At 36.6% G+C, this 12,016-nt stretch overlaps 1 protein-coding gene across 7 annotated transcripts in view; it reads left to right on the top strand.

Moving 5' to 3' along the window:
* Nucleotides 1–12,016, top strand: part of TRIM44 (tripartite motif containing 44) — a 109,254-nt gene that overhangs the window by 41,156 nt on the left and 56,082 nt on the right. For all 7 annotated transcript variants that reach the window (XM_011286805.4, XM_045039140.1, XM_045039139.1 and 4 more), the window contains exon 3: nt 3,169–3,408. In XM_011286805.4, coding sequence (XP_011285107.3) covers nt 3,169–3,408 — 240 coding nt within the window. The remainder of the gene's footprint in view (nt 1–3,168; nt 3,409–12,016) is intronic.

Consider the following 12,016-nt stretch of genomic DNA (forward strand, 5'->3'; position numbering starts at 1 on the left):
GTATGTGTGTATGTATTACCTATAAAATGAAGAGGTTGGACTCCACTCTAATGAGCTAAGATCTTCACTTGTTATAACTATTCACAAATAAGCCATCAAGTTTTTCAAATTACAATGCTGTGTTTAAGTAATTTTGGTAAAATTCTATGTTTAAATAATAACATAGTTTCTCACCCTAATGCAATCATAACAAAGATATATCAACTTGTGTGTAACCCACGGCTTTTAAGTTTCAACAGCTTAGGGGCCAGTTGACCAAAGGAAGCAAAATCCTTTTAGGGTTTCATTTGTGTAGAGGACCCAGGTACCTCAGGGGAGATTTTGCTGGAGACCACTACCAGTGCCCTAGGAATTACTTTAAGGAGGAGGAGGAGATTTTTCTTTTAAGCAGAATAGTTCTATTTTGGGTTCTGTTATATTTTAGGGTTCTACATTAAGATTTTGTTTGGGGTAAGAGAAGTTTTGGGCTTTAAAAAAGTTTAACAATTACTAGTAGATCCTATAAAAAAAGGAATCTTTTACATTGCCAATTTCACCGTTCTGTGATACACCCACCCTTCTCTTCTCTACATATGTGGAGTTTTCTTTTTTACTAACACTGTATGTAATACAGTTAGGAATATAAGACTATCACTCTCACCTTTGGGGAGCTATAGGATAGAGGCTGAAGAAGTTCCAAGAAACCCACTCAGAAATGATGTCAGTAGAGGTGCTGACAGGAGGAGTCTGCTGCTCTTGGAGAACTGTGAAGTTTGTAGCAGAATGGAGTTTTGATGGCAGGGAGGTGTAATAAAACTTGAAAAGGAATTTTGAAAGTTGTTTCACTCCTGCCATTGGTAGGAGTCCTTTCTCCTGACTACTCAACCTGTCACAAGCCAGGTACCCTGGGAGTCCCTTCTTTGGCCTCTGAATTTGAATGGATGCTAAGGCCTAGAAATCTGTTCTTATCATTTTGAAATAGGTTGGAGAATACCTATTTGTTAATTAGTAGGGAACGGGAGTGAAAAGGATAAAGGTTTATGGAGTAGGTTATTCTGCCTTCAATTCTTATTTGTGGATGGTCTGAATAAGATAAACTGTACAGAATAAATGTTGGAAAACCTATGTAAAGCATGGGAAGTCGAGAATTTGACTTTTTTTTTTTTTAAACCCATGATTTAGTCACCTGCTGCAGTCTAGTCACACCTTTCCTGACTGATAGCTTCTGACTCAAACCACACGTATACGTGAGGGCTAGTAAAATAGGTTGTGAGTCAGTTTTTATTGTGTTCTCATTTTTAGTCACTTGTAACTGTTGAGCGATTTTTTCAGGCACTCAGAAAAGTTCATCTCTTAGCTAAAACTTTCTAGGTTTAGTCTCCAAGAGAAGGTCTTAGATCTTAGAAGATGTAATTTATTTCAAGGTTACAGATTCATTCGTAAAAGATCATCATAAAGTAGAAGAGCCTTGAAATAAACACACTAAAAATAAAAAGATATTATATAAATAAACACAAATCACAGTTCTCAAATCTGATACAGAATTTGCAGGGACATTAATAACATTTAACACTCCCCCTCCCCTTTTCTTTAGCACGGGGAGAGAGTATAATGAATTCCTGAGGGCTCATGTCACTTAGTCACTTGATGTGTGAAAGGATATGGATACTGTCATACAGGCTTTATTTTGTATTGGTGTTCTTATGGCAGTGTTACAAAAGCTGCTTAAAGTATCAGGCCTCCTTCACTTTTTAAGAGCTAATTAAAAATGGCCCCGTCTTTCCCTCTTCTTTAGACTTTCTCTTCTTCAGTCTACTTTTTAGGTTTTCCCAGTTTGACTTTTCCTTCCCAGAGACTATTATAGTGAACAGAGCACCACTGGGAACAGGAGGATTGGTGTCCCCTGCATCTTTTGCAAGTCCCCTGCAGCTGCATCTGTCTCCTTATCTGTAAAAGAAAGTTGTCACATAGGTGACAACTGCTTTCTCTTTCAGCTCTAAAATTCTCTACTGGCCTTTCTTCTGTCCACTGCTCTACCTTTTCCCTATTCCCTACGTTAACTATTCACCATGCATAGTGGTTTGAAAGTACTCCTCAGATAAACATGGTCGTTGGGAAACATCAGTAAGTGTAGTTGCTGGTAAGAGACAAGAGTTTAGAAGTTCTTGTTTTGGTAGTCTCACTTTGTTTACCGAATGCCCTAGCCACGTATAGCCTGCAGCCATATTTTATTTGGTTGGCTCGGTGGTTGCTGCAAAATAAATCTGTAATATAATTTTACTCATCAGAGAATAAAAATTTTAAGGCTTGACATTATCTAATATTGGTGAAGGTGTAGAGAATGCTTACTTTCACACGTTGTGGGAATGAAATTGGTACATCTTTTTTTGGAGGGCAGTTTAGCTGTATCAGTCAGTATTTTTAGAGTACATATAAATTGATTCGGTGACTCCAAAAGTCTCTGAAAAAAACTCATATGCAAATACTAAGAGATCTATCCAAGGATGTTCATTACTGTGTTGTTTGTAATAGCAAAAGTTTGGAAATATCTTGTATTTCCACTAAGAAGGAAAATATTTAATGGGTATGTTTGACTTTTTATTTATATATGCAAGTATTCATATTGTATACATCCATATCATACAGACATTTAAAATAAAACAAATGAAGTTGATCTGTATGTACTGGCATAATTTAAATAGAAAAGACACATAACATATGTTCACTATGACCCATTTATATAAAAAGAACATAATTGTATACATATATGTATATAACTGGATAGGAAATGGCTGGAAGGTTACATACCAAACTGTTAACAGTAATTACCCTCCAGAGAGAAAAATGGTATTGAGATGGAGAGAGAGGAGTAAGTTCATTTTTTACAATTTACACTTACCTATTAAATTGTAAAAAGTAATATGTATTATTGGTATAAAAATGAACAAAAGGAAAAGCAAAACGGGAAGGATACGGAATTACTTCATAAAGATTATAAAAAAGGCAAAAAGATTAGTAAGAAATTCATCGACAATATCAGGCGAACATTGTTTAGGGGATATTCCTAAAACTTCAGGATCAGATAGGAAACGCTTTTGGCCAGGGCGGTCCAGCACTTACAGTAGCAGCTCTGCCGTTCCATTTCTCTGTGTGTGCAACTCATTATTCTTACTTGTCTGTGTTCTGCAGGTAACCCGGGACCAGATGAAGGTGTTTATACAGCAGGAATTTAAGAAAGTTCAGAAAGTGATTGCTGATGAGGAGCAGAAGGCCCTTCATCTAGTGGACATCCAGGAAGCAATGGCTACCGCTCATGTGACTGAGATACTGGCAGACATCCAGTCCCACATGGATAGGTTGATGACTCAGATGGCCCAAGCCAAGGAACAACATGATACCTCTAATGAATCAGCTGAGCCAAAGGCGGAGGTAAAGGAGAATGCCTATAATTATTCGTAGCAGAAGTTGGAGGAAACGGACTGCTGTGTTTGTTAGCTCTGGAAATTCTCCTTTGTGGTCCCTAAACATGAGTGAATTGAAAGCTCAGATAGGGTGTAAGTGTTTAGATCGGTATATAAACCAATATGGAAGTATTAGCTGCTAGGGCCTACACTCGGCACCTGGAGCTGGCAAAATATTTGTCTATGATGACTTAAAGGAGTATAGTCGATAGGGCAAATACTAATCACAGTTAAGGAGGGAAGTGAGAAATCAGAGTCACAGAAGAAGGCAGTTGACAGATTCCCAGTTGTGAAATGAGCCTCCAAATAAAGTCATCACAGGGATGACAACAAGGTGAATGAGAGTAAGTCAGGATGTAGGGCATAAAGCAGCCCAGAATGAAACGTTTTGGACTGATTTTGTGAGTAGTGAAAAGGAGCCTCAGCTTGGTTTTTATATGGCGCCAACTGCATAAATTGGGGGCATAACTGTTGGCTTAAGAGAGGCATGTGGCACTGGATCAAAAAAGGTGTGAATGAGGGGCACCTGGGTGGCTCAGGAGACGTAGGTTAAGCATCCCTACTTTGGCTCAGGTCATGATCTCGCAGTTCGTGAGTTCGAGCCCCGCGTTGAGCTGTGTGCTGACAGCTCGGAGCCTGGAGCCTGCTGGGATTCCACATCTCCCTCTCTCTCTCTCTCTCTGTCCCTCCCTGGCTTGTGCTCACTTGCTCTCGCTCTTGCTCTCTCAAAAATAAATAATAAAAATTAGGAAAAAAAAAAAGGTGTGAATGAAGGACACAAGGTATATGTTGAATCACTACAGATGTTAGTCACTGTATTCATTGTTATTTTGTAACAGGCAGAAAAGGCCTTAGGCATTTTACCAAACAACATATTCTGGCATTTAGAATATAATTGTAAAATAAAATTTAAGACAGCCATTTGAAAAAATATTATGGAATTTATATTTCAGCCACTGTTGAAAATTCTGGTCAAGCTTATGCCAGAAGGGTAGGCCCTTCTAGAAGAAAACCTAGGGCAGTCCTGTGGACTTTCCAGGACTGCTACTGACTCACTGAGCTTACTGCTTAGCTAGCAGTCTTGCCTTGCCCCGGTACAGCCTAGCCACAGAATACACCAGCCAACGGAAGAGCCAAGGTATAATCCAGGAGGCAGGTATTGTCTGAGCCTACCTGACAGAAAATGTAAGAGACTATTGGACAGTTATCTGCTTCACTCACCCAACGTTCTTGATTAATTTTCATCCGTGTGTGAAAAGGATAAAATAGGTCTTGTTCTTTTCATTTTATCCTCCCCAGAATTAAGAAAGTGTGTGCCTAAGTAAGTTTCTAGCTAGGAAGAGAGCAGTTTATATTCATCATTTCACTTAATTCTTATATCAGCATCCATTATCTTTGTTTTACAGATGGGATATTGAGATACAGAGAACTGCAGAGATCCTGAGCCAGTATCATTTAGTTAGTAGAAAATGGAGCCAGGATTCAGATTTAAGTCCATCTTGTCCCAGTTGCCTGTGTGTTTTCCCTACTGCATGCTGTATGCCAAGTGTCCCATTTGTTTATGTGGAGAAAATGAAGAGAATCAGTGTCCTAGACGGCTTTGCACTCCTAAGATCTTTTATAGTGTCGAGGTGCTCACTTTGTATCTTAAACAAAAAATTCAACCAGAGTTAACTCAAGGGATCAATGACCTAACTCTGTCCCAAATTCTCTGCAAATCGGACCCCCACATTTTTCTGTGTGTTGATTAGGTTGCTTTTTCAAAAGTAAAGATTTAATTTTTAGAGATATCTCTTTTATTTTCATTTCAAATAATGAATTTAGTCCCTCCCCTGCATGAACTGCCCTCTAAGCACATCAGCTGCTCAGCTGAGCTGTGCTTGTTAACTCTGATGGAATTACTCCTAGGGATGCAAAACCGACAAGGCCTAAGGACCAGGCTGTGGACAGAATAAGCTGTTAAAGACAAAAAGTAGCATTCAGCTGGCTAGGGCTTTTACAAAGAGCTGTTCTCATCTAATAGCCTCTTGTTCCAGCTAATCTGGTAACTTATTGATCAGAGCAAATCCCCAGTACCTCTCTTTCACTCAACAGAGGAATTCTTTTCTTCCTTTTGCATGTTCTAGATTTTTTTTTTTAATCATTTGCATTTGGATTTGGCCAAAAGATTCTTCCCTGCAACATTTTATTAGAAATTTTCGAACATATCGCAGAATTGAAAGGATTTTACAGATTACACCCTATACTTCCACCTAGATTATACCATTAACATTTTTTAATTAACATTTTAATATACCTGAATCATGATACATACATAGCCATCTTTCCAGCCTTCCAGTCTTCAATGCACCTTATTTTTTGATGCATTTAAAATCAAATTGCAGCTTCTGATTCTGAGCAAGATAAACATATTTCACTTTATTCCACTAATCACAGCAAAAATTCCCGAACAAAATATTTAGATTACCTACCAGAAGACTCTTAAAAGCGTGGAGAAAAGATGGTCCTGACTTGGGATCTTGGGATCTTGGGATTTGAAGAACTACATGGCAGCGAGTTCTCTGGGATTTTTCTTGCTTCCGTATATCCTGGCCTGGGTGCCCTGCAAACTGGAAATCCTAGTGAGCACAGACAAAAAGAAAATCTCCAAGAAAAGCCTGCTCTCTTTAGTTAGAGGACTAGGAAAAAGGGCACTTCGGCTATAGAGAAAGCTTTTGACCATCTTACATATTCTGAAAACACACACCATGAATAATGCTGCACCCCTTCCCAGCCCCAGATGGCACTGCAGTAGTGGAGCCAGTGGAGTGAAAACCTATTTTTTATCCTCCCCTGCTTTTCCCTGGAGCCTTTAGGCGAAAGACTGGCTTCTGTCATCACCCCTGCCTCTCTCAGTAGTCAGTGGTGCCCATCTCCCATGGAGCCTGTGGGTAGAACTCTTACTTACACCCCTGCCCTGCAGCATCAGGAAGGAAGTAGTATCCCTCCCCTATGGAGACTGTAGATGGAGTTCTAACTCCTCCCTCCCCACCCCTACACTAACTAGACAATATACCTCCCTAACGGGGTCAGCGCGTAGAACCTCATCTTCCACTCTTACCCGGTAGTAATGAATTGGTGCCCCTGCTCCAGCTAGCACTGTGCTGACTATAGCATGGAGTTTTGTCATGTAGTAGGGCAGACCAGAATAGCACTGCAGAATCTTTTAAACTAAATTGATGTTTGAACCATAGTCCACAGACCTGATCTAGGACATGTGTTCTGATTCTTTTTTTAAAAAACCATAATTTATTTTTATTTTTATTTTATTTTATTTATTTTTAAATTCAAGTATAGCTGATGTACAATGTTACATTAATGTAAGAGGACATATGTTTTGAATTTAAATAGGTTGACGTCTTGCTAGAATAGAAGATTTAAATAGGAATCAGATTCTTAAATACTCAAATGTTCAGGATACAGTCCAAAATCACTCATTATACCAAGAACCAATAAATCTCAATTCTGAGAAAAGGCCACAACCAAGATGACACAGATTTTAGAATTATCAAAGGATTTTAAAGCCACTATTTAATGAAAATGACTCAGTGAGCAATGAACACATGCTCTGGAAACAAATGAAAACTAAAAAATCTCAGCAAAGATATAAAAGATGTAAAGAAGGACCAAATGAAAATTTTAGAACTGAAAAATACAGTAACTGACATAAAGCATTCACTGGATTGGCTCAGTAGCAAATTGGAGATAAGAGAGGAAAGAATTGATGAATTTGAAGATATAGATCCAATCTGAACAACCAAGAAAAAAAGAAAACTAAAACTGAGTCCCAAGGACCTGTGGGACAATAAAAAAAGACCTAATATACATGTCACCCACGTCCAGGAGGTGAGCAAAAAGAATGTGGGGCTGAAAAAAAAATTGAAGAAATAATGGCTCAAAACTTTTAAAATTTGGTTGAAAGACATAAACCTAGAAATTTAAGAAATTGAATGAACCCAGGCAAGATAAATCTAAGAAATTCATACCCAGATACATTAAAATCAAACTAATGAAGGACAAAAAAAATCTCGAAAGCAAAGTAGCTACAGAGAAATGACACATTAGCTATGGGGAACAATAATTTGAATGAATGTGGTGTATATAAGATAATTTGTTCTGTATCTATCGAAGTGATTATATGGGTGTTTTAAATTATTTTATTGTAATGGCTGATTATATTGATTAATTTTATAATATTAAATCAACCTTGCATTTCTGAGATAAACTCCCTCTTGGCCATTATGTATTTATTATCTGGGTTCAATTAAAATTTTTATGTTTGTGTTCAATGAGGGATATTCATCTGTAGTTTGATATTTTTATAACATCGTTGTCAGGCTTACATATTAGGGTTAGCTGGCCTCAGAAAACAAGCTGAGAAGTATCCCCTCCTCATCTTCTGAAAGTTTGTGTGTGATTCATGTTATTTCTCCCTTAAACATTTGGTAGTGTTTACTAGCAAGATCATCTACCCTGGAACTTCTTAATGTAAAGGTTTTTGATAACCAATTTAATTTCTTTAATATAGAGCTCTTTTGGTTTCATGTTTATTTAAATTTAATTTGTGTTGTATTTAAGTTGTGTTGTGTTTATTTAAATTTGTGCTGTAATTTTCACAGAATTTGTTGTTTTCATTTAAGTGGTAGTTTTTACTGTGAAGTTGTTCATAGTGTTTTCTTGTTATTTTTTTTTAACTACAGCATCTAGAATGATAACCTATCTTTCATTATTGATAACTTGTGATTTTTCTCTTTTTTTTATTGAGCAGTCTAATTGCTATTTTATTAATTTGGTTAGTGTTAAAGAACTTTTTGATTTGCTAATTTTATTCTTTCCTATTTTGTTTATATCTGTTTTTATTTCCTTTTTTTCTGCTTAGTTTGAGTTTACTCGTTCTTTTTTCTAGCTTTATGAATCATTGATTTTACTACCTTTTAAAGTCAGTTTTCAAACCTGTACATTTCTAAGCACTGCTTTAGTTGAATCCTAAACTTTGGCTGTGTTCTATTTTCAGTATCATTCAGTTTGAAATATTTTTCATTTACCATGTGATATCTTTTCTTTACTCACTGATTATTTATAAGTGTCTTGTTTAGTTTCCAAATACTAGGGATTTTCCTACATGTCATACTGTTATTCATTCCTAACTTTTTCCATTGTGATGATCAGAGAACATGTTCTGAATGATTTCAAGCTTTTAAGATTTATTGAGACGTATTTTGTGGCCCAGCATATGGTCTATCTTGGTAAATGCATATGTGCACCTGTTTTGTAGTTTGTGGTTGTGGTGTTCTATTAAATATCACTTAGTGCTCAAATAATTTATGTTTTTACTGATTTTTGTGTCCAGTTCTATCAACTGCTGAGAAGGGTTAAATTTCTAAGGATGATTAAGGAATTATTTATTTCTCTTTTTAACTCTATCAATTTCTTGAGATATTTTGGAAGTCTCTTCAAGCAAATACATGCTTATGATTGTTATGTCTTTCTGATGAACTGACCCTTTAATCATTATAAAAAGCCCCTCTTTTTCTCTGACAATACTCTTTGTATTCATGTGTATTTTATCTAACATTAGTAGAGCTGACCCAGTCTTCTACTTACTGTTATACATGGTATGTTTCTATCCATTTGTTTTTGGTCTATCTTTTGTTAAAAGTGTGTTTCTCTTAGGCAGCGTATGGCTGGGTCTTACTTATTCTTTCATCTTCCGGATAATCTCTGCCTTTTAATTGAAGTATGCAGCCCATTAACATTTAATGTTATTACTAACCTGGTTGAATTTAGGTCAGCCATGATTTGTTTTCTGTTTATCCCTCTATTTCTATTCCTCTTGTCTTTTCCTGTCTTCTTTTGGATTTTTGAATTCACTGTTAATTGAATTCCATTTTAATGTATTTTTTGGGCTTTTAGCTCATTACTTTATTCTTATTTTGTAGTGGTTTCAATGGGGATTGTAACATCTATATTGTGATGTATGTAATGTATGTTATATATATGTATAGATCCTTACATTTTCTGTCTACTTATAATTAATATAGTACCACTTCTTATAAAATATAGATACCTTGAAACTATATAGGCCAATTCTCTTTTTATGTCCTTTATGTTATAGTTGTCATATGTAACAAATCTACATTATAAACACTACAAGGCAGTTATAATTTTGTATCAAACAGTCACATGCTTCTAAAGAAGTTAAGGAAAACGGGTTCCTCGGTGGCTCAATCGGTTGGGTGCCCAGCACTTGATTTCAGCTCAGGTCATGATTCCGGGATTATGGGATCAAGCCCCACGTTGGATTCTGCTCTGAGCCTGGAGCCTGCTTGGGATTCTGTCTCACTCTCCCTTTGCCCCTCTCCCCCACTCACACGTTCTCTCTTTCCCAAAATAAATAAAATTCTTTTTTTAAGTTAAGGACAATAAAATCATAATTTTGTATCTGTATATATCTAGTTTTTAAGCAGGTTTGTGATAATAATTGTGTAACTGTGAATTTAAAATTATTGAATATACACTTAAAACAGGTAATTTTATGGTATGATAAATTATACCTCAATGAAGCTGTTAAAAACAAAAATTGTAAATATTCTACCTGCTCAAGTGCCATTTGCCTTTGATTTATGAAGATTATTTAAAAACCCGTCCATTAACACAGTGTGCCTGTTTTTTTTTTTTTTTCAACGTTTATTTATTTTTGGGACAGAGAGAGACAGAGCATGAACGGGGGAGGGGCAGAGAGAGAGGGAGACACAGAATCGGAAACAGGCTCCAGGCTCTGAGCCATCAGCCCAGAGCCTGACGCGGGGCTCGAACTCACGGACCGCGAGATCGTGACCTGGCTGAAGTCGGACGCTTAACTGACTGCGCCACCCAGGTGCCCCAACAGTGTGCCTGTTTTAAGAAATCTTCAGTAGGATCAATTTGATTAGGCCAAGTAGAATCACAGAGCTCTAGTTGAGGAAGTCCAGAGATGACAAGGTTTTTTAGTGGCATTTCTTTTTAAAAACGCATTTCTAATAAATCTTTTTGGGTCCTCTTATAGAATATAGGGTACGGGAGGAATTTCAGTACCACTCCCATAGGTCTAATGGGAGGTGCTCTTTCCCCTCTTCAAATAACTAACTAAATAAAGTTGTTTCCTTCTTAATCACTATAGAATATTAAAAACTTATAGACAGAGCAGAAAGTAAATGCACTAAATTGGTAGTTATCATTGGGCATTTTTTCCTTTTTTCTTCTTTTTTTTGGTGTATGTTTTTTCCCCCAGCTTTATTGAGATAAACAGACATATATGTAAGTTTCAGGTGTACAAGTGTCATGATTTAATACATACATATATTGCAAAACGGTTGTTACCACAATAAAGTTGGTTAACCTATTCATCCATCCCCTCATGCTCTTTTTTCTTAACATTATATATTAAATTTCCTCATATTATTAGAAATTCTTCATAAGCATAATGTTTGAATCTCAATGATACAAACTTTACTTAATCTTAGGTTACTTCTGACTTCTGACTACCATTTATTACATTACAGGGCATAAGTCATAAGTAATTACTGAGTCAAAAGTATGGGCATTTTTTAGGCTTTTGTACCTATTGTAAACTGTCCGTAGAACAGTTACATCAGTGCAGATTTTCATCATCAGTTTTGACAGTCTCTCGTTTTTTGCCTGAATTTTATCAACTTCTTTGCCAAAGTCAAGTACTTTTCAAGTATTTTTATTTGCATGTCGTGAGTACTTCCGTCTCTTGTCTAGTTGGGAGAGAAGAGTACTGAGCTACGTGAGATAATTTTAGAAAAAGTTCCAATGAGCAAATAATTAAAAGTGATACGTGCATACCCTAAACATTTATTTTAAGCTTGAAATACATATCTGTATATTTCTTTGATTTTGAGTCAGGTTCTTTTCTTTAAGAATATGGGTTTGCCACGTGGAGTGGAGCATCATGTTCCTGGCATAAACCACATCCATACTGCACTGTTTATAAGGCCCAATTTCAGGATAACATCTGAAGCAAACTGAATGTAGAGCCCTAGACTTGTATATTTTATTTTTTCTAATATTTTGCATGTGTCTCACCTACGCCGGAGTTGACAGCAGTTTTTAAGTAACTCCTCTTCATTCAACTTAGTTTTCATGGAAGCAGCAGTACCCTCCTTCATTCACTTTTTGCTATTTAGTAAGATGTGCTGTCCTAATTACAAGTTCAGCTGACATAAACAGGCTTCGCAACAAACTTGCTTGATGCTTGGTGAACATACATTTCCTCTGGTGGAAGGAGAAACAAGAGGTCGTAGGTACTAGAAAGTAGCTGACCAGCCAAGAACATACAGGATATTTGATGGAGGGATTGGAAAGCACTGCTTAATCTAACAGGTCATTTAAAGAGAAGCTGTTGTTTTGCAGGCTTTCACTTCTAATACTCTCTGACACCAAAATTCACTCACAGTGGGGGTAGAAATTAATCTTAATTCCTACTTACATCTTGCCTTCCTTCCTTCCCATTCTTGAATAATTATTACACGCCT

This window comes from Felis catus, chromosome D1, assembly GCF_018350175.1.
Source record: "Felis catus isolate Fca126 chromosome D1, F.catus_Fca126_mat1.0, whole genome shotgun sequence".
Taxonomy (NCBI): Eukaryota; Metazoa; Chordata; class Mammalia; order Carnivora; family Felidae; genus Felis; species Felis catus.